General features: G+C 37.9%; 1 protein-coding gene across 3 annotated transcripts in view; it reads left to right on the top strand.

Annotated features, from left to right (window-relative positions):
* oprl1 (opiate receptor-like 1) overlaps window positions 1–21792 on the top strand; it is a 105002-nt gene extending 83210 nt beyond the window's left edge. For all 3 annotated transcript variants that reach the window (XM_042409940.1, XM_042409941.1, XM_042409939.1), the window contains one exon: window positions 21110–21792. In XM_042409940.1, the coding sequence (XP_042265874.1) occupies window positions 21110–21657 (548 nt within the window). In that variant the 3' untranslated portion in view covers window positions 21658–21792. The remainder of the gene's footprint in view (window positions 1–21109) is intronic.
* Window positions 21793–26900: the final 5108 nt, after the last annotated feature.

The raw sequence follows: 26900 nt of genomic DNA, 5'->3' as shown, positions 1-26900 counted from the left end.
ACATTTGTCTTCCATCATATAATTAATTTTCAGCTCACGGCTCTTCTACACAGGAGATGGTCGCACCAGCTGATCAGTCAAATGTGGCATGCCAATTCTTGGAGCAGACACCTACTGACCACTGTGGCAGGGCCCATGCTCACATGCTGGCAATCAGGTGCACCTGATTGGCAGCACCTGGGGGTACCCTGATTGGCAGCACCTGGGGGTACCAGAAGCTCAAAACAAGAGTCAATAGCAACAGCAAAACAAGGCTGTTTGGCATTGGCAGAGAAGATTTTGGCATATTTTTCATGGGCGCAGCCCACATACTCAGCTCTGCTGCTCATCCCACCCCCCAAATGCATGTTCCTTACAAATGTGGCACCATTTAAAAGGGAAGTAAACAGGCTTTCCAACGGTATAAGATTTATTGCCAAGAAGCATTGTTACAACAAAGAAATAATCTACCAAACACCGATTTCCTTACTCTTTGTGCTATGCTTATCTAACCATCCACCCAACCCACCTCCTCTAAAGAAGGAAAATGTCACCTTATATAGACGTCATTGGTCTCATGGCCTCAAATAATGATGTGGATGGGTTTACATTGTTAGTTGAAAGCAAAGTGTACCTTGTGCATTGGAACCAGATGCAGAGGGGCGTGACAAAGCGTCGGTATTTGACGCCGTGGGAATGAGAACAGGCTCAAATAAAGCCACAGTGAACATTTGTGTAACAGACACCTATGTCTGAATGACAAAGAGTCATTACTTTAACAGAGATAAAAAGCCACATTTGAATTTAAACAAATCTGTTGCAAAAGTCTGCTGGATTCTCACCAAATGCTGAACTTTATAAAAGTATGTAACTGTTGGGAAGTTCGGCTCTTTATCACAATCTCTCTCTCTCCTTTTCTCTCTCTCTCTTCATCTCAGTCTCTCTGATACCTGATAACACCTTATGCATAACAGCAGCTTCATTCTCAGTTCGAAATAGACTCGTTTCATTTCTCTTCTTATAGCTTCTTATCAGTTGCTGTTGAGTGGATCCAGCTGGGTCCTTCTTGATACACTGTGCGAGTGAGTGTGTGTACGTGTGTATGCGAGTGTATGTGTTTGTTGCCATAAATCGTCTCGCTTAGGCATGTATGCATATTTTAGTATGGGGCGCACACACACATACACAGATTTATCATCTAATATTAATGAAAAAGTGGAAAATATTCCTCTCCACACATTAAGCTCTGTGTGTGTGTGTGTGTTTCAAAGCAGTGCATTTGCCTTATAGGGTTGTGTGAGAGTGATAATATGCATTTCATGAGTGTGTGTGTGTGTGTGTGTGTGTGTGTGTGTGTGTGTGTGTGTGTGTGTGTGTGTGTGTTTGTGACTGTGATCATGCTGGCAACTTTTGATATCATCAGTTTGCTGTTGGAGTTTACAGCTCACAGATGGCAGCTCTCCTCCTAAAAAGGCCAAAAAATCCAAATGGATGTAATAGATGCACATTCAAGACAATCATTTGACCTTAAAGGGACAATTAATTATGTTTACATAAACCCAAAGCAGAAAATGATCAAAACATGTCATTAGGAGGTTGCCAGGGTTGTTAATCAGTAGTAGTTGCCATTAATTCATCAGCTGCTAATATCACCGGCTTTAAAAGGTAAATTTCTTGCCTCTAGTGGCTTGCTTGTTTGATTTATGACAGAGTGACTTTGCTGTTTATGACATTTTTAGCTAAGTTAGAAAGGAGAGGACAAATTTTACTGCAGTTATTGTTGTTCTGAGCAGCTCTGATGTGTTCACTTAAAAATGAAAACAAATACGCCCCCCCGCCCTCCCCTTTTTTGTCTGAAGTTGAAGGGAGGTCCATTGTATAAGCCCCGTGGCTTCTTGACCTTTCGACCCTCTTGATCTCTTGCTTTTTCTTTGTTGAAATGGCAACGTATCACAACTGCTAGTTGTGCATTATTTTGTGTTTAAAGGTTCCTCGTTTGGTTTTTGACCACTCGTGATGCTATGGAGCAATTTTTTGATGAGCGTGTCACCACTGTACTTATATCTCATGCTCAAGGATGCACATCACATATGCATGTGATTGATTCAAAGCACATCCCTTCCTGTAGCTTTAAGCTATTCCACTGATTACCAGCAAAAGGCAGGGAAGACGGAAGATTGCTAGCCAATGTTAGATGTAAACACTGCAGATTTAAAAATGTTCCATCCAAAAAAATCGCTTTGCAAATATTTTACCAGGAAAGAAATGCATTCAACACATTCAGATGCATTTAGCTGTTTTGTAAATATACTAAAATTACCCAAAAGGCTAGTTTTCATCTGTGAAGCATATATTTATACCTTTAGCTAGCAAGAAAACACAGGGTGCTGTTAACCAGCAAACTGTCTTTGCATAATGTTTTCTAATTATTGAAATCTGTTCTCTTTAAAACTGCATACTGCATAATTCTAAAACACACATATGCATATAAATAAAACAAGTTATTTTACAGCTTGTGATGCTACGGTGACTTCCTGTTTATATAGTCGCTTCTTATTGGATGGCACTACAGATGTTTCCTAGCAACCAATTCACACATTACTAAAGTGATTACTATCTAAGGTTTAATGGTGCAACCTGATAGTTAATGACTAGTTTGAAACTAGCTAATGGTTACTAAGAACTAGTTAGTGATTACAAACAGCTGGTGCCACCCTGTCCAGGTGCCAAATATTAAGTGAGCACTGTTGCTCTTTCTGTGAATGTCTTCTCATGTCTGAATAAACAACACATTTTCATCCCAGGTCGTCAAATACCAACACTTTGTCAATGCCCCTTGGCAGCTGATACCAAGGTACAAGATACCCTTTAGCATCTGTATAAGACGCATCAGGCTTTCAATTAAATCCAATGCAGACCATTCCACGGCAATGTTACACGCTTAGAACTGGTGTGGTCTGTTTAGATTTAGGCACAGACACCACTTGATGAGGGTTAGGGAAAGATCCTGATTTGGCTTAAAGTGATCACCTGAAACATCATCATGGTAACGGTAAACACAACAACAAAACACTGTTCGGAGTCATGGCTGGAAACTTGGCACTCACGGTTGGAAGCAGGAGCCGAAGTGTAAATTGGGCATCGGTATCAGATGCAGAGCGGTGATTGTTCTGGGCAAAATTAAATTGTAGCCAACAACAATGTAATGTCAGACTGAATAATAAAGTTGCAAAAATGTCCATTCAGTCTAAATATTAGGCTCGGTCTCATAATAAAAATCTACGGACTGGAAAACATTGGTAAAATCGGAAACAGTGTCTGTGTTAATGTCTCCAGATGCAGCTCTGCCCTCCCCCGCTCTCTCCCCTGTGTGTCAGTGTGCAGATCTGTGTTAAGCTGCTACAAGTCAGTTCGCCTGAATTGAACCAGGTGTGCCAGCTGGCACGCTTGAGGGGACACCAGGTCCCCTGTCATCCTGCAGACACGCTTGCTGCTGCCCTGACTTCACTTTCTTGTCTGTCATTTCTCAGCACTGTTTTACATTTACCTTAATACTGAGCACTCTGTAATGGATTTGTTTAGGTTTAGATAGAGAGAGTGAGAGAGAGGTCCTTTTTTTAATGATAGCATTAACAGAAATAACCAAACTCAGTCTGAGTTTTCCATTTCTGACTTGGGCCAGTTTCATATGTGGTACTGAATCTGATACTGGAATTGTGGCGATGTGACCTTTATTTAATTTATTTCACTTCTATAAAGATATAGTTCACGAGTTAATTTTAAACAAGTAGAAGATTTGCCCTATTTGAATGGCTGTCTGTGCAAATGTTACTTCAGTTCTTCATTTGTGAAGAAGAATCTCTATAAGAAAAAGGCTAGAATGTAAGTCATTATGGACTGGCGTTTGACTACGCAATTATCTGGAATGTTGCTTCAATATAAACAAAACTTGACCTGATGTAACCAGTATGTGTTTCAAAGCATATTAAAAGAGATGAACGAAGCCAAATGAGAATGTTAAAATAACGTCCAAACACTCTAAGCAGCCTTGACTGAACAATGATATATTTATTATTTTGGATACATTGTCAGCATCAGTTATGAGGTGCTAGATTTTTTTTTTTACTTCAAACTTGTCAAATAGTTTACTCTTTGTTGTTGTATAACTCTCCTCCTCTACTGCTGCAGTTTTTTGGGATCCCCCAGGGCTCTATCTTGGGTCCCTTAATCTTCATTTACATGCTTCTAGTGTTGGATGAACAAAAGCTATCTCACATTCAATGATTTTATGACAGCGTTCCTTCAGATTTCTCCCACTAGTGCACCACTGCAGTAAATCTTGGGTTTAACATATAATGTTACAACTAATGTTAAGTTACAAAGCTAATTTTCTGTCCAATTTTAAATGCAGGCCTGTCATTTGATTTGTTTTATGTCTCATTTGTACTATAATATGTAATTCTACAAGTAACATCACTGAGATCAGGTATTTTCTTTCATCCACAGACCTGGAGAAGGTTATTAATGTTTTTGTTTTTTTAGATTTTCTCCAGGCTTGATTACAAATTGATTGCAACTACATCCCATAAATCCTAGCCTGAAAAAAAATATTCTGACTAGTGCAGAATGATGCTGCAGGCTGCCAACACGCTCCAAGAGAGGAGATCTTGTTATTCCAATCCATGCTGCCCTTCAATCGCTGCCTGTCAATTTTAGAATTGATTTTGCCACTGGTTTTTAAAGCTTTGCATGGTCAGGTTCTTGCTTATATGTGTGAATTGATTTCCCCCTCTGAGCCTGATTCAGCCCTGAGATCCTATGGCAGCTCCTCTCCCTGCTCCCAAATCTGCCAGTGTCTTTTAAATCAATATTTAAAAGCCATTCTCTCTCGAGACTTTCTCCTATTATTTATTTGAGTAATTACTTTTTTGTATTATTTTACTTTTATACTTTTATACTCTCTGTTACTGTGTTATCTTTGTTTTTATGTAAACAAAGCGCATTGCAATGTTGTTTTGAGAATTACTGTATATGAGAAAGTCCACAATGAAGAATTGAAAGGTGGAAAAAACAACAATTATACTTCTAATATTTATGTTAATGCTAGACAAAGAAAATAACTCACTGAAACAGTCATGAGTCTCCTGATACATGCTCACAAATTGCACAGTTATTATCAGTGCTATTTTGTAGTTAAATAGAGTTATATGTTGTAGCTAGAAGGCAAATCGGAGATCTAGTGGTTAGATATTGATCCAGTCTCAGCCTGCAGCTATGGTCTAATCCTGTAATCATTTTTATTAGTCTACTCTTCAGCTGAGCTACAGCTACAGAGTTCTCTCTGCTTTCCTCTGTTTTTTGTTTGCACGTGCCTCTTTTCTTCTTCTTTCTTTGTGTCTCATTTCATTCTTATCTCCTTGATCTCATTTAATTAATTCTCATCTCATTCATTCCATTATCTCTGATTTGCTTCATTTCATCTACATGTGATTCTCATTCTCATTCTCATTGTTTTCACCCACATTTCCTCCATTTCATTCTCATTTCATCTACATTTTATGTATTTCATTCTCATCTCATTCATTCCATTGCCGTGTCTTTCCCATCACACTGATTTCATTCACATCTTATTCTCATTTCCTTCATTTCATTTTCACTCCACTCCCATCTCATTCTTTTCATTACCGTCTCATTCTCATTTGCTTTGTTTCATTTACATGTGATTCTCATTCACATTTCCTTCATTTCATTCCCATTTCATTGTCATTTCACCTACATTTATTTTATTCTCATTTCATTCACATCACTCTCATCTCCTCCATTTAATTCAGATATAATTCTAATTTCATTCTCGTTCTTTCAGTTCTCTTTTATCACATATCATCGCTACATCTCCCTCTTTATATAACCTCAATTTCCTTTCTCCTCCCTCTCTCCCTTTCTTTTACATCTCATTCTTTCATTCTCACCTCATTAAGTTCATCCCCAACTCATTCTCATCAGCTTATATTAACTTACATGTCATTCTCATCCCCTTCATTTCATTTTCATATAATTCACATCTCTTTTTTATTCTCATTTTACTCTTATTCTTTCAGTTGTCCACTTCTTATTGCCACATCATCCTCTTTGCTTATTCTCTCCTTTCTTCTGATCTTTCACCTTGGCCTGCCCTTTAGATTTTTGTTTATCGTCTGTGTCCTCACATACAATGAATTGACATTCAGGAATAATAAAGGTTCACTACACTCCCAGTTATTTTTCTCTACTCTCTTCTTCCTGTCTCCTCTAAACAAACAGAGAGGGAGAAGAGCAGCTTCATAACCTGACAGCTGCAGGGAAAGTCACGGCATGCCGCTCTCAGTAATTGGGGTCAAAAGCCTTGCCCAAGGACACAGTGGCAGGAAGGAGGCTATAATCAGCAGCCACCATGCTGTCACTAGTAGATGCTCTGACCAATCCGTTCCAGAGACTGTTGCAGAAGCTGTCACTTAGTTTTTAGGCACACTTGTTACGCTGTTTGAGTAGTTACACAGAACTTCAGTATTTGTTCTTCTCCTTCATATATTAGCTTTGGCTTAGTTTACATTTAGACATTTTTTACCCTTCTTTTGACTTTGTTTACATTTGGAGATTCATACACTTATTTTTTTCAAGAATATCATTCCAACAACCTAAAGTGTCCAGTTGTCACACAAAATATTACATTTGTCATTTATTTTCGAATGCCAAAAATTAACTTTACACATTCTTACAAGGTTCTTCTCAATCAGCATCAAAGGCAATTTTACAGTCAACTTTGTTTTTTATTAACAATGACTGAAATCGTGAAGCAAGAAACCTATCAGAATCTTAACCATAAAGGTGGCAGATCAGAAAATATATATGCATATGTATACAAACAGTCACATGGATAGTTTGGCAGACAATGGCAAACCATTTGGGGACCAGTTTGGGGGACTTGCATTGAGCACACAGTTATCCTCATGTTCACAATAATGCATGCATTTACATATCTACTTAAGTTGTTTCTCTTTGGGATACCATGGGATTTGTATACAGTCTTCTGAAGGAAGACATTGTTTTTTTTTTCTTTTTCAATGGGCAAAGTCATTGGCTATATAATAGTTTCTTGCTTAGTTAGGTAATGCACCTTTCTTAACAGGGTAACAAATGTGGTGAACAACAACTTGACAAAAGGTAACAAAACCATAAAGAATAAAATAAAATTAAAATTAAAAATGAGAAATATTCAAGAAAAGTAACAAATAATCAGTATCATCAAAGACAATTTAGCAGTAGTGACTTACAGTGAGTCATCATTGTGTAGACTTGCTGTTGGCTGGTTTTACAGTCCACCTCCACTGCCCACTAACTGAACCACCCTCGGTATAGTGAACACATAAACAGAGATGGAGACAGGGCAAGGTTGTGGGGGCTGAAATGAGACTGAGCCGAGGTCTATCGGAGGAGAAGAAATGAACAGAAGGAAAAACAAATAAGATGCACCCCGATGAACAATTCCAACCAACCAGGGATTGCTGTTGGGTCATGTAATACACTTATGTATTTATGTAAAGTCATGGATTATAATGGAATCTTGCTCTTTATATAATGTAGTGGAAGAGAAGACAATAGCAGCATTCCCACTAGGTATAGGATAGGAGATGAGATGTCAAAGTTCATTTCCTTGTCTATTGTCTTCTTCTGCTTATTTCTACATACTCTGAGCTACAGTATGTAAACCTTAATCATTGAGTAACTAGAAACACAAATGAATATGCTTATATAATACCATTATAGTAACAATGCATAATTAACGTTGCCATGCTTCATCATCTGTGATGGCATGGTGTATCTTTTATGAGCAATTTACTGTAAAAGCATTGATACATACAGTATAATGAGGTAATGTCAATACCTTAGTGTGATGATACTGATAAGTTTTAATGTGATTGTTGGTGCATTAGTTTTAAATTTAACCATTTTTATCTAGAGAAAGATTATGCTAAGAAAGTATATTTCATCACCATTATTATTTACATACAGTAACTGAAAACTTATCATTAGTGAGTATCATAAACATCAGTACAAATAGTTTCTACTCCTGGACTCTCAGGGAAGCTATTGGAAGTTTCAAAAAACCAAAGTCATTCCTCTCAATAGAGCACATACTGTACTTCCACCAATGCCATGTTAGTTCTATATTTAGCTCCTATTTTATATTTGTTTCCCAGCATGATATTATCATTCTGCAGTGGAAAGAATAATGTGTCCTTCTGCCAGGAATGCCACTGTGCTTTTTTACTAAACTGCCTCCTGGGTCGGATGCTTCTTTTCTAGTTTTTAGTCTTTCTCTATTTAATATTCAGTACAATCTTGAAAAGAAAAGCAAAATCAAGAATATGCTCTTTTCTTAGCATATATGTGGGAATCATTTTTAGTGTAGATTCAGACGTATAACCACAAAATGCAGATAAAGTTAAAAAATAATGCCTAATATGTCATCATTAGGGAGGGGCAGAGAATTTGGCTGAACTGAATTTTTAAAACCAAGCAGACAGAAATAAACTAGAAAAATCAATTTTTACACACAATATATGTATTGTTGGAAAAATCACCTGTATACATCATATACCAACATTGACCTATGTGATTATGTGTACAGTATAAAAAAACAATTTAGTGTGTAGTTACCCTTTAATGCCTATCAGTATCAATGTTAACATATCTCTCAGCACTAGTATTGGTTAAACAGTACTGGGTATATAGAGATAGAGGTCTACATGGATTTTAAAGACATTTGACTGCAGGTACATGATGTATGAGGGATAAGTAAGTATTAGCACTGTATTAGAGAGTCTCATACTAATACTATCTCACTAATGGTGAGTCAAGGTTGTTGTTAAAGAAGTGACAGTGACATTAAAATGTGAGTCAGACGAAGCTGACAAAGATAAAATCAGTATCAACTTTACATGTTGTCAGTGGATCTGATCCTCCGTTCTGCAGGATTTACAGGAATGCATTAAGATTGTCCCTCAGTTCAGTTTATCTGCAGTAATGAAATGTTTGAGTGAAATAAAAATAACAGTGATTAAGTGCGATGGAAGAAAACTGTAACAAAAGAGTCATTCACACGACACTGACTAATACCATTTATAATCTGTGTGTATGTGTGTGTGTGTGCAGTGTAGTTTTGCGCCCCCTTCCCTGCTGACCCAACTAGATAAAACTTTTATGACAAGCGCTGTATCGCCTGAGGATAGACACACAAACATACTCACATACATACACACACCAACTCACAATACACACATACAGACGACAGATATGTCCATGGACAGACACACACACAATATAACATGATAAGATACACAAAGATCGGATAAACTATACATGTACCAACTCGTGGAGATGTCAAAAACACAGTACTCACACATACACACATGCATGCATGCACGCACATGCACACACACAACCTTGTGACAGTCATACAGGTGATCTTTCTCTCCCCATTAGTTTAACCTGAAACTACACTGTGAGATGAGCTGTAATACCTACATGTCATATACTGTCACTTTAAACACACACACATTCACACACAGACAGGTTATATAAGCCAATGCTTGCCTCTGTCCATTAGTAAGCTTGAAGTGGCAGCAGGTAAACAAGCATGAGTCTGAAACCTGAATTTAAGTCTAAATTAGTGTCTTTCAACCTTTTCAACTGTCCAAAACCAAACAGTTCTTGCCCACGAACTGTCTTACAGGATAATGAACACACAGAGGGATGAACTCTGACAGCCGATGGGGACTTTTATATTATTTTATGTTATTTTGCAGGATAGTTAGTGGAACAGGCCTAAGGCAGAATGCATTCTTTAGTTCACAAGAGAAAGGAATCAACCACAAAGACTGAAATCATTAAGAACCTGTGACCTACACAAAATGATCTCAACCCTCAACGGGTTAAAAAGGCCAGACCACATCACATCATTTTTGTTGTTTTAAAACTGGTTCCTTCATTCTATATGGAGTTACCCTCCATAATCTGCTTTTAAAAATTGTTGATCAGGTTTGTCATTGGTTGTCAGTGCCTTTGCTGTCAAATTTGATATAAGAGAAAGCACTCAAGAGACTTAAACTTCCAACAAGGCTGCATGATTCTCTACATTAGTAATTTTAATAATAGAAAATTAAAAAATGTGTCTGGATCAGTATCAAAGTAATGACAGACAATCACTGTGTTTTCTCCTACTACTGCTGTGTTGAAACTTGATCATACACAGGCTTTAAAATGAAAATCTAGTCTCGCAGTATCTTACAAGCCCAGTTTTCAATACAAGATTTTAGTCTGAAAACATCATATTTTACAATAAATACCATAGAGACTTGAGACTTGAGTTAATTGCCATCTTAGTGAGCTGGTTTTGGAGGGGAAACTCAAGTCCAGGTAGCATGAAAATGTCTTAAAGGGGACGTATCATGCACATTCTCAGGTTCCTCAACTGGAATATCTTTGCATGATTTACAGTTCAAAAAACTCCATATTTATCTGATACCAGCCCTTTATGCAGCCCCTCAGTTCAGCCTCTGTCTGAAACAGGCTGTTTTATTTCCTGTCTCTTTAAGGCCCCCCTCCCAATGATTGAACAGCTTCCGGCAGTTCTGGAGGCTACATAAACAAAAGTACTTCTTTACTTGAGATGGAAACTTCTAAAACACATCCGTACATGTTCGAACTGAATCTGATCTGAAAAATGCGAGTGGGCAACGTGAACAACCCAAGAAAAAACCTTAGCAACAAAGGCTAAGGAACAGACATCCAACATCATAACAGAATAAAAATAACAGAAAATAACAAAAAAACAAATGTCCCCTTTATATTAGTCTTTATGAAACCAGTGGTCAAATAGCGGTTGTACTGATAATCTCTGAGGTGGAACAATATCCATCTAGAGCCACGAGGTTTTCATGCAAGAGCAAGTAAACAAGGGCAAACAGAGCTTATAAATGAACCAAGCTCAGCTACTGCCAGAGCCATTTATCAGCCAGGAGCTACAGAAGCTAACACGGACACAGCTGGAAGCCTCAAGATACACTTAATGTGTGGATAAGTTCACATATAAACATATGGCCTGAGGCTTATTATGTACTTGTCCATGTACAGACCTGATGTAAAGGCTGTTTCTGTCTTTCCACTGTTGTTTTTTTTTTTTTATTTGCCATTGCAAACTTTCACTCTATCTAATCTGAATTATAAACTCAGCCACTGCTGCTCTAAGCCTAAATATCCCAATATGATGTGATCTTCACTGTTTCTTAAGAGCAGGAAGGCTGTGAGAAACCAGGTGGGGAAAAACTGAAATAGAAAGGAAGAGAACATAGTTCAAATACCCATCTGACAAAACTGCTGAAGAAAATGCAGAACAAACTATGAATAAACAATGAAAAAGAGAAACACTGTGATGTTGCCCAGAGAATACAACTGAAAGGCAAATGACACTTAACAGCTGTTAAAACAGTAAAATGTCCTTGAATATCCAACAAGGTAGGCAAATAAAGAACATCCGGCAAAATGTCCCTCTCAACATGAGCAGCAACTGTGCTTATTTTCATTATTCAGAGTATATTTTCTATTTAATTGATTCCCAGAGGACAAAATAATGTATTCAAATTTCCTCTTTAGCCTTGCTAGCTGTGTGGCTGTAGGCATGGCAACTATTGGATGGATCGCCATAAAAATTGGCACAGATATCCAAGGTTTCACGAGGATAGATCTTAATGACGTTAATGATCTTCTGACTTTACCTCTAGGGCCAACAACAGGTCACACTTGTCAATTATCCACTGAAATATATCAACATCCACTCGATGGATTGGCACAAAATTTGGTGCAAACATTCACAAGACTTAAGGGATTCCCTGACTTTCCATCTAATACCATCATCAGGTCAAAATTGTAATTTGTTCAATACTCTAACAACTCTAACACTAATGACATCCCAGTAGCTTTAGCTGTACTTTTAGTGCTAATTAGAAAATGTTAGCAAGATATCACACTAAGATGAGGTCTGTAGTAAACATTACTGGCTAGTAGAGCACAGCCTCACAGAGCTGCTAGTGTGGTTGTAGTCTTGTTTTTAATCTAGTCGATAACTGTCTATAAGATGTCCAAAAAAATGACAATCGCCCATCACACATTCCCAGAGCCTAACATTATGCCATCAAATATACTTTTTTTTAGTCAAGTAAACCAAATTTACAGAATTTATAATGACAACAAACAAAAAGATGCAGAGATTTTAGAAGCTGGATGTTTATGGTCATAATTTCCTTCTAGAAAAATGTGTTGTAGAGGCTTAAGGGTGTTGTAGAATATTTCCATCTACTGTCATCACGATTATCACAATATCTAAACAGCTGATTGGCCTCTTACATTTTACAACCAGCCCTAATTCTTGTTTTGCTTTCACTTTAGTAAAAGTCTTTTTTTTCCAATGCTGCCTTGTACATTTAAAGGTTGATACACATTATTATTAACAAATCAAGGTAATGACATGTGACATCATTTAATTTTACATATCGTTGCTTTTTCAGTAAATTCCATTTACATTGATGAATCGTGGTGGAAGAAATTACTTATGACTCCACTAGTGGGATTTTATTATCACATCCTACTACTGTATATTTCCCTCATCATTTCTCATATGTTCAAGTCTGTTTTACTAGTGAAGGACTGAAAATATCAATAGTAACATCTGAAAGTTGGGAGTCAGCAGCTTCTGGTTTGGTTGTTTAAACGAGGTGACAAGTTTTTTTAGTGTTCAGTTAGGAGGGCAGCAGGATCCAATCGATGCAAGACCACAACTATTGTCCACAGACAGAAAATGGGAGGTAAAAGGGGAAGAGATGGAAGAAAAGGGTGAAATGAGAAGTGAGAAAGTGAGAAAAGGGGAAAGGAAGAAGAAAAATAAGGAGAGGAGAGAAGAATTCTGTTTTGCTCAGATTGAAATTGAAAGAAAAGGGGCAGCAGGAGGAGATTAGCACCAGGAGAGAGAACACAAGAAATAAAAAAGCCAAGAGCAGAGAGCAGAGAAAGACCAATAGGAGAAAGGAAACTGAATGAACAGTTATTTTCTGCAGAGAATAAAAGGTGAGTAAATATTGCAAGGAGCAACCAAGGGAGTTACAAAAACATGAAATGTTAGGTCTAAAAATGAAGAGAATTAACAGGAAAGAAGGACACTGAGTGACAACATGAAGAAACCAAAAAAAATATGAAAGAGATAAGAAAAGGAACAAATTAAGTCTAGAAAAGAAAGAAAAAGAGAATCTTCAGAGAGAGGCAGAGGACGGCAAAACGGGAAAACCAAAGGCAAGACATTTTGGAGGGGAGGAGGATGAACAGAAAGTGGTTCAAGCAAAAATGAATGAAAAGAGAAAATAATAGACCTGAACCAGAGGTGAGGAAAATAAGAGAGCAAAAGCAAGGTATTGAAAAGAAATAGATGAGGAGAGCAGTGAAAGAAAGCGAGAGATGATCCAAGGTGGAGGAAAAGAGAAAATAAAAAGGTAGGCAAAATGCAATTGAGGGGGAAATAAGAGATAAATGAAAAGAACGAGAGAAGAGGTGGGGAGAATCATCAACTGTGAAATGGAAACCGGGATGGGACACAGATTCCCGGTTATATATGAAAGAAAGAATATCGGGGGGAACTGACAGAGATCATGTGGAGAGACAAAGAAAGAAAGTGATGAAATTACAGGACAAACGAAAGAATTAATAATTGATAAAACATTGGCGTTGTATTTGAATCTCTACGTCTCAATGTTGATGCCATTTTAAGCTTTTCATATGTCATTTAACGCCACATTAAATGGCCTTTATCAGTTGAATGATTATGTTTTATTTTGTGACAACACTGTGATTAAGGTTTGGTTAGGTTTAGGCACAAAAACCACTTGATTAGCATTATAAAAAGATCATAGTTTGGGTTAAAATAAATATTTTGTCGCCAGAAAAACAGCTGCAAATCTGGTTCCTAAGGTGTAAATATATAAACATAAGTATAGGTAATTTATGACCTAATGTGTCGTTTTTCTTGGAAGGACAGTCGCAGATGGATATGTAGCATGTTTAATTTCCATGCAGGAGATCAAAGTTTGCATCTTGGCGTAATCCAGGGTTTTGTAGAATCGTTCAATGTCAACGTCATTTTTCTTTTTGTTACAGCTATATGAAACCTTGATTCACTTATTATGTGTTTAGTCATTGGTAGGTCTTGTTTGATAAAGCAGTGGTGTGTGTGGTCTGTTGATTGAAACTGAATATCAAAAGGTAATGATAGCTCTTGCCTACCATCCCAAAAGAGGGGTTTGATTCCTGGGAGCGCTATGTCTGGTGAAACTAAACTCTGGCTGTGTTCCTGGGCGAGAAGCCAGTGAGGGATCATGTTCTTGGTCGGTGGGGATGCAGGTGAAACGAGGCAGTTGAAAAAGAAGCTACTAGTGGCAAGGACTGCAGCACAGCACAGAGGGATTTTGATGTTTAAATGTTTAAGAAAATTTATAAAAATTTTAGAAATTGATAGAATTTGACAAAGGACATGATGAAAAATCCACTGAAAATGGTGGAGAGCACCTAATCTAAGCTAAACTATGAGTTAAACAGTCTTTGTCGTAGCAACAAACATAACAATTTACTTCCTCCAATATGAAGACGTGAACTCATTTGACATTAAGCCTTGAATTAATGAGGGTTAATCTGGGCTAACTGTGAATACTGTTTCATTGCACGGTTTAAAAATACGACAACAGCGGCACGTATAGAAACAGAGGCAAGTAAAAGTCAACGATTGACATTTGAAAAGGTGAGATATTTCGAAACAGCCATTGAGTGATTGCTACTAACAGCTATCGAGTGATTGCGGCTTGACCTTTTCTCACGCAGTGTTCAGCACTGCAGACAAGCTTTAATAGAGCAGCAACAAATCCCGACTCTGAGATTTCCACCTATCAGACATCAGCTCCTCGGAGATATGAAAGCTGAGGTATTTCAAGTCTCCTGTCAAAAGCCAACTGGAAGGTGCATATATGCAGTGTGCACAAGTCACGTTTAATTTTCAGTAATGTACATCTTTGCGTGTATTTTTATGTGTGGGGAATGTTTGTGCATTAATCCACCAGGCAGAAGACAGCATCCCTCCAGAGAATTAAGTAATGAAGTTTTGTTTATTCATAGGGAATATGTGTTGGTGTGTGCATATGTGTATGTTTTGACACATCACATCTAAAAGAGTGGGCAAATATAATCATAATGCGTCATATGCTTGTGCACACAAGTGTGTCACTACATTTAAATATGTTAATAGTCTGTTTGTTAATGTGTTAATGCAGCAGTGTCTTACTGTCATGTACAGTATGCATAATAGAGTGGAGGAGCAGCTACAAAGATGCTGCAGTGTTGTTTATCTAAGGAGATAATTGCAAATACATCAAGAAAAACAGCAAACTGTTATTGCACTTATTGGTTACATTGATCTAAATATAGTTTTAATTATAATATCAATATTTCTCACATCAAAATGTGTAATAGCTACGTAAGTCCACAGTGCAAAACCGTTTTATCTTCACAATATTGGCGCTAAAATTGTGAGATGTCAAGGTTTTTGTTTTTTTTTTTGGTCTATTCTTTTCTATTGGCCTGCATTCACATCATGTGACTGTCAAGTTTCTGTCTGCTCAAACAAAAAAAAGGCTGTTTTAAGAAAGATTATTTTATATTGATGTACTCAGCCATATATTCTTGGAAATATAAAATTAAATGAGCAACTCAGCGCCAATTTGAAATGAAATGAAGCCCATCTATAGCAGACAACCCAAAACAGTAATCAAATGCACCAAGTCCGCCCACAACACAATGCCCTTCACTAGCAGTCTGCTGTCCAAAGCTGACAAAAAAAACTTTATTTATTGAAATCAAAGGAGAGATAATTAAAACTGATGGCCATAACATTAACCTATCGTATTGTTGAGTTATCAAAGACACTGTCATGTTTTTGTGTGAATTGCAAAGCTTCAAATTAAAATCTAAAATCTATGTTTTTTATTGAAAGAACATCAACAAACAGTTACATAAAACAGCAAAAATAACATAACAGCTGACATCACCACACAACATGCAACTATGTGGTTTCAGCGGTAGCAGCGTCCATAGCGATCACCATAGCAACCATAGAAAGCCTGCAAAAATCTTCTTAATGACTAACAAACTGAACATCATATACATTCACTGAACAAAGATTATGAAAATAAAATGCACATTTCTCACTAGAAATGTTATCAAAACTCATTTTAATGATGAAGCTATTTTAAAATATTGCATTTTCCACTGAGAATGAAAGGAATAGCAGCCATCTTTTTGTTGTTGTTGTTGTTTTTGCAGACATAAACTTGACAGTCACATGACGTGGATGCAGGCCAATAGAAAAGAATAGGCCAAAAAAAACCCAGAGACATCTCACAATTTTAGAGCTATTATTGTGAAACTAATACATTTTGTGCTGTGGACCAACGTAGCTATTACACATTTTGATGTTAAAGTGGGTCGACTACACATACACACAGCATTCAGCAATAGATTTAAGTCTGATATACACACATATACACAGCTAAAAACATTCTATAGTTGATGACTCTTCAAATGCATAGCGTGCAACTTTATTTCCGCTTTTGATGCAGTTTTACATGCTTGTATATTTACATTTGTCTGTTGTTATGGAGGACGTGTGTGCGTGTGGTGAAGCTGTAGTTATCGAGGTCTGGATGTTGTGGTATATATATATTAGTGTACTGACAAGCTGTCAGCCTGTCTGAGCAGAATGAGATCACAGATAATAAATTGAAGTGTCTGCAAGGTTCGCTGTCAGAAATGTCAGCACTGTCTGAAAAATAGAGAGAAAGAGACAGAGAGGAAGCGGTTACCTCAAGATGAAGATGAGGAAGATCAAATGAAGGCAGAAATGAGAAGATGATCTATGGTCACGTTAGCGGTTCCATAAGGCTGTAATGTTCATCACATTTCAGAAAACAAAACTATAAATAGATGGGAAAATGGAGCAACAACAAAGCTTTTCTTTTATGTGCTATTCTTACCATGTTGGCATTTAGTCCTCGACAGATTCAGCACCTGAAATGGAACTATCTGACCTCTGACCCTCCATGAAGAGGGATTATTTCCCTGCAGATATCAATAGAGCTTCACATAAATAACATTATTATATTTCCCAGTGTTGAATCCCTTTACCTCTGAGTTAAAACCCACCTGGTGCCTCATTTCTAACACATTCTCCCCTCAGGGAACAGAGAGCATCTACGGCAATTGTTATAAAACACATAAACTTCACAGCCCTATCAAGCAGGTTATTACTATTCCTGTCCCTTCACAGAGACTTTTACTGTGTTTTTGATCAATGGCTGGAGTGCAGCAGTAATAGAGCTGGGGCTATGGCTTCAGTTTTTACTGGGAACACCCACACACTATAAATTGTGCACACTCGGCCCTGTGAGATGCATCGGATAAAAGCATCCACCAAATGGAATAATAGATCAACTTTTTCTTTCAACAGCCCCTATTCCTATTTGTTTGATCTGCCTTTATCTCCACTATTTATGCAGTTTATTCTGCAGTGTGTGTGTGTGTGTGTATGTGTCCGTATGTCCTGCCTTATCCTCCCATTGGTGCAAACATAGTTTATAATTAAAAACAAAAACACTGCATTTATGTTTCTTTTATAGCCAGAACACTTTTTTGTGACTTTGGTGGAGAAAATATAACATATTATATAATATATAATGTACAGACCTGCCAACACTCCCATTTTTCCTGGGTTTCTCCCGCTGTGCTCCTGTTTTGTTGTTTCTCCCAGGAAACTCCCGGGAGAATTTGCATGGCCCTCAAATTTTATTATGAATAACTGTCATACACACGGATCCATAAGTTTTGTCTGTTTGTCTGATGTTACCCAAGTTGCCAGATCGTTTATGAAACACAATCTACACACACAATTTCAACCCATCTGTCACCACAACCCAATTCAAGGGCGTGTGCATAGCTGCTCTCTGTGCAGACAGTCTTTCCTCCTGTCTTCTGTCCCCCTCCCTCTGCTGCTGATGTGATTCACTGCCTGCAGATACCACTGGTAGAGAGGAGGGGCTGGTTTGTCTCAGCCTGCAGCTAAGTTTATAAGAATTAGCCAGATTTTAAGATATGTGACAAACTCAGATAAACAGTTAGGCTACATACAGACAGCTTTTGTGTTATTAGCTTAACCAGCACACTGTAAAACATACTGGCAGTGGTGGGGACACTGCCGGTAAAACAATTGAAAATATTGCTCCTCTACATGTTTATGCTTGTTGAACAGGTGGCTTGATAAAGTGCTTATTGGCTTGTCTCCCACAACGGTTTTGTTGCACTCACAGTAACAAATGTAGTTGTCGTCATCTCGAGTATAACATTGTCCTTCACCACCCCAAACCTCCCGAATTTTGAAACCTAAATGTTGGCAGAAAAATAATGTTTCTAAAGTTAAATATGGAGAATGTAAATATGGGGGGAAAACAGGCAATAATTTATTTAAAATTCATTAAAAACACACTTGTTAGTGCAGGATAATTGTTATAATCAGAGTAACTAAAAGGCACACAAAGCTGGCGGAAGTGTTCACGCGCTACACTTAAAAGCCTCATTGCCATCTCTGAAATTTTGAGTCAGATTGATTTCTTGGCCTTGCAAACGTCCTCAGGATTTTAAAAAAAATCAAATATTTATTCTCTGCTCACTTCAGAGTTATGATTAAAACATGGAATTCATCTGATGTTAGAAATCCCGGAAGCGGATCACGTCTAAAACATAATCAATCACTGTTTGGGCTATTTGTAGTTTCTTTGACAAATGAGTTGTCAAGAAATTTGTATGTACGGGAGATTTTACTCCTTCCCATCCCTCTTTGTGCTCTGCCAGGCTCAGAGCACGCTGTCACCAGCCTGACTAAGCAAGAAAGTATTAAACTGCTGTTGCAGGCAGGCAGCTCAGTGCTTTATATCTCTTAAAGGTGCAATATACGACATTCAGCCCCATTACATGTTGCACTAGAGAAACATGTAGTGGATCAAGATTGAATATGGATCAAGATTCTGTCACTGCATTGCCTATTTCTCACCTTAAGTGTTTTCAGAAACATATTTTAGTGTACTGTTTAGCTGTAAACAAACAACACACACATAGGGATTGTGACTTCATTCTCTGCTCAGGACGCCATTACTCCACTATATCTTTACATAGCAAATAGTTGTTTGCTGACATCTAGTGGGGCTGAATGTCATATATTGTACCTCTAAGTTTCAAAATGTCAGGTTTTCAGTAAGTGCTATGTTTAATCTGATGATCATACTTCAATTAAAACAAGTGTAACTGAATTTCTTCCAGCCATACCACAGTATACTCTTTAAAATGTTAATCAGAATTTATGATTTATAAAACGTGATATTGTTTCATAAAATTATGTCACAGATTTTTTTTTCCTTTTCACCAAATTTGTGGTTTGACTGAATCTCTTGTAATTGATAGAAGCCAGTCTTCAGTAGATGAGAGGATAAGTGTGTGTTTGTGTGTAAACCCACAACCTGAGCAAATGTCAGATCAGCCACAATGAGTGAAAACACCTGTGTGGGTGCGCAGAGTCATTATTTCCCAGAAATCTTTTGAGCTCATTAGTAAACAATGCACCACTTGGAGCTGCAGCAAATTTCTGCTTATTCGCTGGAGGTTAAGAGGTTCAGTGTTTGTTTGTTTTTTAACAGTCACTCACGGCTGTTTAGGAGTCAACTTTGTATTTTCCTGTTAATTTGTGATTAACAGCTTCCTGCTTGTTAAGAGGATTTCCCCCCCAGTGTTCAAACCCAACACCTGAGTTTCATTTGAGCAAATGAGGTGAATTTGTTCGGTCTTATCAGGAGGACTGTGATGCTTTTCTCTGCTAAATTTTGGCAAAAAATTCAGGTGTTTTTTTGTTACAAATATTGAAAAATTAACTCTCATTGTGGCTGTTCCCCCTTGCTTAATATTAATTCAAAGCAAAATACAAATACAAATTTATCTTCCTTACACAACTTTTGCTGTTATAATGCAATTTGTTTTAATATATTTTTATGGAATAGTTACTTTTACCTTTTGTGATGCAAAATTTGACCAACTGCAGTCAATTGGAACCCTGCCTTTTCTAAAACTAGTCATACTTAATTGTTTCTTTTATTGTACCTGCCACAACCTAACTATATAGGTTCAGATGCATTTATCCTCTAGTGTTCTTTCTTCCTCCCCCTTTAGGCGAAGACTGTATTATGATTAAATTGCTCTTCCTATGAAAACTGACTCATTGCTAATTTATCCTTTCATACTTTGCCTTCTTGTCATCATGTCCTATACTATAGCTGCAGATATATTTTTTCTGTCTTCTAATCTCTGGCTTCTATTGTTAGAATCATTGCCTAATCTACACTAGTGATTTGCATTTTTAATGTAAACATTAGTATTCACATATCCCCCACACTGTTCCCTGTATTATACAAAGTAGGCTTTATCCCAGTTTAATTGCATAATGTGTAAATAAAGGTTTATTTTTGGAAATAAGCTTGTTTGCGGTCAACTCAGAAAACTGATATCAGTTTCCTCTTTAACCTAGAGACTTTGTCAAAAGTAGTAGTCCTTGGTAGCTAACAAGCTAGTCACCAGTTCATCCAGGAGTCACCAGGGCTTTGTTCATGGTAGTGATAGGACAGAGGTGAAACCTTGAAACCCCACTGAGGTCAGGACTTTTGAGATACTGCAGTTACTGCTCCCAACAACTCAAGAAATAGCTCCAATGCTAAAGTGATTATATCACAAGACTGGCAGTTTTCCCTGTTTTTGGTCTTTATACCAACACATCCTGGACCTACCGTATTACTGGGCTGGGCATTATCCCTACCACTTGTCCAGTCCTCTCTCACATGTTTTTTCTCCATATATTTCACTTGTTTTCTTTTATTTCTCTTCTGCTCTTCCTCTTATCCAATGTGTCTAGGCGTTGAGTGCATCGTGGTTTTACCTGAACCAAGGAGTCACTGGGATCCTGTCTTCGGCACCTGCGTCTTCCTCTTCTCCTTCCTCATCCCTGTGGCTATCATCAGCATCTGTTACAGCCTGATGGTCAAGCGCCTGCGCAACGTTCGTATCCTGTCTGGCTCCAAGGAAAAGGACCGCAACCTGCGGCGCATCACCAGGATGGTCCTGGTGGTGGTGGCAGCATTTGTTGTGTGTTGGACCCCAATCCAGATCATGGTCCTGGCTCAGTCGCTGGGATTCAACCTGAGCAGCTTGTTTACGCTGGTCCTGATGCACTTCTGCATTGCACTAGGTTACGTCAACAGCAGCTTGAATCCTGTGCTCTACGCCTTCCTGGATGAGAACTTCAAACGCTGCTTCCGTGAGTTCTGCCACCCATCGCCATTCCGCCTTGACACCCAGCAGTCAGGTAGGATGAGGAGCATTGCAAGGGAGGTGGCAGCTGCCTATAGCTGCAAGGCCGGAGATGGCGGGGGACCTGGCGGAGGGACACCTAATCCAGCATGACTAGGCGTGGAGCTCCCATTGGTGGGGGTAGACCCCCCACAGAGGGGAGAGAACCAGGGGACAGGGAACTCCAACACAGAATTGACTCAGATTACAGCTCTCTAGCGGCACGAGCCCCCCCATCCCCCAACTAGAAGACTGGCCTGGGGTGGGGGGGAGGGAGATGTGGAGGGTGGGGTCGAAGGGAAAAGAATTTAGGAATAAGTTGGGCTTGAAGAACATCGGACCCGGAAGTTGAGAGTTTGGGTGGGAAGGGCTGTGGACATCTGGGTAGGGGATGGTGCCAGATATGAGAGTAGTTCAAACCACTGTGGATCCTTAATCTTAGAATGAATATGACCCTAACTCCACTGAGGCTGTCAGATATTGGAGTGGGGCTATGGACTTTAGGAAACCTCAGTAAAACTTCTTTAACTATCTTGAGGGTTGGCAGCATTTTTGACATTTATTGCAGGTCCAAAAACAACAGCCTCACGAACAAAAAACAGATCTGCCAACTCATGCTGGTACCCAGTTGCTGCATCTCTAGAAAGATACCCGACTCTGTACTTGGGTATGAGAGGGCAGGGGTTGGAACTGGATGTTTTGAGAGGGTTTATAAGCAGCATGGGATTAAGAGAGGCAGCTGGAGATACCAAACCTCTGACACCACCATGCACTACTTTGATGCTTGTAAAAAGAATAAAAATGACATTGGAAGCATGGATTGTGGCTATCTTATGGTAAGGACCACAGACTTAAGCCTTGCCAAGGAACAGAAAAGCTTTCTGGAAGTGTGAAAAGGAGGTTCAACACTTTCACTACAGTTTATTGTATCTTTATAAGTTGATGTTTCAGTCTAAAGAACTCTCTGTCATGAGTGGCGGGAAGTGGTGGACATAAAGCCCTGTGCTACCAGTACAGGGTCTTTATTTTGATTATTTCACTATGAATGGGTCTACATAATAGTAACATGCTGCTGAGCCCCTATCGAGATGGGCACAAAAAGTGTAATGTGATAATATTTGAGACTGGGGACAGGACATTGGATGTAATATCTGCAGGTATTAGCTATGTAAGGAAAAGAACAATGTGCAACAAGCTACTCTTGAACGATATTTCATAAACAGTGTCTCAGGACCCAGAATGGGTCACATGAATGTTATTTCTGACAGGGACAACATTTCGCAATGTGTCCTGACTCAAAGTAAGCCTAAGAAATCCTGTTCTAAAACAAGTTTCTTAGAGTTTTGTGATTTTTCAAAACTTTCTATGATCACCTTTGGGGTGTTGTAAATTTAGAATTTAGGGTGGGGTGGGGTTGGGTGGGGTGGGAAGGGAAGCTGGTGGCATTGTAACCTGAAAGAAAACCCAAAAGGAACCACAAGAATCAGTTTCTGGGCAAATCCCAGCAAGGGTATTAACACTTTTCTTCTTCTTGCTGTGTTTTAGGACACAAAACGAGTGCCTGTCTGTGGTGTGTCCACACATGAAATGTCAATTTGCCTGTATCCAAGGGTATAAATATAAACTTTTAATGTGACCAGGGAAAAAAAAAAAATGCATTTGTAAAAGCTGTTTCAAGTATTTGTTTCAAGCACTTAGGAAACATATGATGCCTTACAAGCCATCTGATAACAGCAAGGAACAGGGGTGAAAATCATAATTTATCAGATAACAATTAGGTGATTAGTGGTTCTGAATTTGTTGTTCTTAATTAGAATAAAGATTGAAAAACAATCCTCATATTTTGAAATATGCTTACCAGATGATATTTACAACACATCTGTGATTTCACAATAAGACAGTATATGCTCAAATGTTACCCTAAACATGATAGCAGTCACATAGTCTGCCTTGTCTGGTGTTCGTTAAAATGAAGCTCCTCAGAGCTACAGCTGGACAGTGAAGGCAACATCATTGCAATTACTTGAAAAAAGAAAAAAAAAAAGTCAAGATCATGAATGCTTGGTTGTCTATCATTTGAATTTGGTCAATGCAGATGTTGCTTACTGATCCTAGTTTTGATTCTTTGCATATTGTTTGAGTACAAAAAGAAATAATAAAGAGCAGGTTTATGCCTCCATAAATCGTTCTTTTTAAATTATGAGGTATAATTTTTTTTCTGGTTTAAAGATAAAATAAAAACAAAAATATAAATCTTCTCTGCTCTATTCTGGGCCATTATGACTATGAATGGGATCATCAAAAATGTTCCATTCTCATACTTGCTCTTACACCTGCACCTTCCTCCCTGTGTGAAATTACTTTCTTGCAGTGATTACAGATTTCTGCATCACCACTGCGTTTTGCAAAGCTTAGTCAGACTTTTTAAGCACTAACTTTGGCTTGTCATACTCCAAGCCAAACTTTTCTTTCAGATATTGATGAGTGAAATTGTAGAGGACTTTTCGAAACCAGTTCTTGATACCCAGCCCTAATGATCTGTCAGGGACTCAGCTGGCAACTGGTCAGCAACTAAAGCTCTGTCTGTTTTTAATGGTAATATTGATTGATCATCTAAATCAATTTTAGGGATATGATTAGTTTAATAATATAGTATATGATACAGGTGTGGAGTTGCAAGGTCAAGCACAGGTCTAATGTGATGAAGAGAACATGATATATTTCTGCAAAGACAACTAGTTTGAAAGACAATACCGTCTGAGAAATTCTTTCCATGCTTGCAGCATGTGGTTCCTATTAGATACCTAATATGGTAATTAAGCATTTTGAATGAAAGGACAGGGGCAATGTAATCACAGATGTTTTGAAAATGACACATCTGGGTATGCTGTTTTCCCCACATCTGTAGCTTCTGTCAGGTTTGGAGATGAAACTGATCAGGTTCAGGGTCAACAACGGGTTTGGGAGTATTGGTTGTAAACTTTGGGTTTGAGGTATTTTGAGGTTGGGGGCGTTCACACCAGGTGGGGTTGAGTAAGGGTCTTATCAGTGGAGTAATTTTGACTCCCAGTACCACAGTGGCAAAGCAGGAGGAAAGGGGTCACAGTGCTCTGACCCCACTCCAAGGGACAAAGGGGCTCTCTCTCTTCTTAGTGTCTTAAAGTGGAAATCAACCCTGAAACAGAAATCACAAATGGTATTCTCATGATGAAATTTTACTGACAGCATGACAAGACTGACGGGATACATCATTTCAATGTGAACGACCTTTTGGACATTTTAAATGACAAAAAAAAATTATCCAATATGATAATAATTTTTAATGCAAAAGTTTATATGATTTATTTCTATTCATTGTGTTTACATTGTACTATCAGAAAAATCTAACAGTGACAATTTCAAAGACTAAACATTATGGCAGGTATTTTCTCAATATTTGCAAAAAAAAAGCATCATGTTAAGACAAACAACTTATACTCTAAAACCTATTTGCATATTTTCTTCTGGCACTGCTTGTGAGAAATAACAAAATAATATCACTTTTTTTCACTTTTTGATGTAAATAAAAATAATGAAAAACAGGTCATTTTCAAGCAGACAAGATAGTACAATTTTGATAACTGATAAAAAAAAACCCTTGCAGCACAGTCAGTCACTCAATTTCCAAGGGATTTAATCAAAATATTATGAATCAGTTTTTGATGTAAAATAAAATCAGCTTCTCAACAATCTTGAACAGGCGTCTGACCAGACATGGTTTCTTTCTTAATTTTTGGGTCTTACTTTAAGAAAGTGGTTTATAATCTGGAGGTTTGTTGTACAGAAGTAAACAAAGTGACAATTTAATTTAAAACTTATGCATTTAAGGATTAACATTGTGAATTCTGTTTTAGGGTTGGTGTCCCCTTTAATTTTATATGTGTGTCACTTGTTACTTACGTAGCAGTTTGATTGGTTAAGCTTTCTTTACTTTGGAGTCAAAACATGTTTGTAATATTTTCTCACTTATTTCTTGAGTTTTATGACAGCAAGTTGATACCATTTGCTGTCATGAAGGGTTATGTTTTACCGTTTTTTGTTTTTTTGTTTTTTCTTGGTAAAGTTGTCTGTGCAAATCAGTTTGTCTGCTGCAGTTACTCTTTGCAGCACATACTGTATTAATCTTTTATTTAGTGTGTCTTCTTTTGTTTGAGAGGAACAATTCTATGAACTTACATTGCCTTAAATATCAAGTGAAGTCTGTTACTGAAGCTCGCTCTCTGGCTGGATAAAAATGTGTTCTAGTTTTTACTGGTGCTTCGCTGTTAGTTTATACTAGTCCAGACCTGTATTCATAAAGCCTCTGAGGACAGGATTCATCAGGCCATTGAGAACAATTCAATATTGAGTATGTATTTCTTAAAATAGCTTTCTTCAGTCATAAATTAAGAGTTTAACTGCAACTTTAGAGTATTTTAATAGGTTTGCATTTTAGGTAAGTGGATATTTGCCTTCTTTATTCTCCTTAAACTTTGGAATACAATACTGCTAGTTGGGAATGCTAAAGTAACCCACCTGCTTAAATGTAAATTGAGGTGATGGATACGCCATTCTGCCATTCTGCATCTCCAACTGAAACCTCTGATTGTATAGAAGTAACAGTCACATTTCATTAAATTCCCACTTTGTCTATTAGCTTCACTTCCAGCTGAGGTAATCACAGTGAACCTCAACATCTGTAGTGCTGCTATCGTGTGTTATACAGCCGATTCATGTCATTTTGTCCAAATTGAAAAAGAGGCTCCATGGTTTGCTGTGTTGCTGTAAATCGGTATCAAGTACTGATGAAGTGTGGATTCTACCATGGTCACAATAAACTGGTGTCATGTATTAATGAAGTGAAGACTACACAGAAAATACGCCTTCATGAAGGGCTGTAAAGTGTCAGCTAATGCACATGTACATGACACACCAAACATAGTTCTGGTCAACAGTTCAACCTTGGTTCTAAATCAGTACACAAGATATAATAAACTGTATGTGTCCATGGTGACATAGTGATTTTCTATAGTTGCCATTTACCAACAGTTACCTCTTATTGGTGAAACAGAGTTTACGATGGGTTAAAATGTCTACATAAACACTTTTTTTTTAAAATGAACACATCTTCTCTTTCTGCTTGTGATAATAGGCCATCATTTATAAACCCAGTAACACTCTATTGTGTTTTCATGAGTGTATTCTCGCTTACTTAGTGTTGTGCATTTGGGAGCCCTGTGCTTCTGTAGTATATTATGATGTGATTCCCTCTTATAAAATGGGGTCAAAAGTGATTTCAGTTGCATCCTAAGTAGTGTGAGTGCACCTTTACCCCATAT

The sequence above is a fragment of the Thunnus maccoyii genome, chromosome 4 (assembly GCF_910596095.1).
Source record: "Thunnus maccoyii chromosome 4, fThuMac1.1, whole genome shotgun sequence".
Classification (NCBI taxonomy): domain Eukaryota; kingdom Metazoa; phylum Chordata; class Actinopteri; order Scombriformes; family Scombridae; genus Thunnus; species Thunnus maccoyii.
The sequence above is the reverse complement of the archived record's forward strand: the minus strand, read 5'-3'. Positions and strand labels throughout refer to the sequence as shown.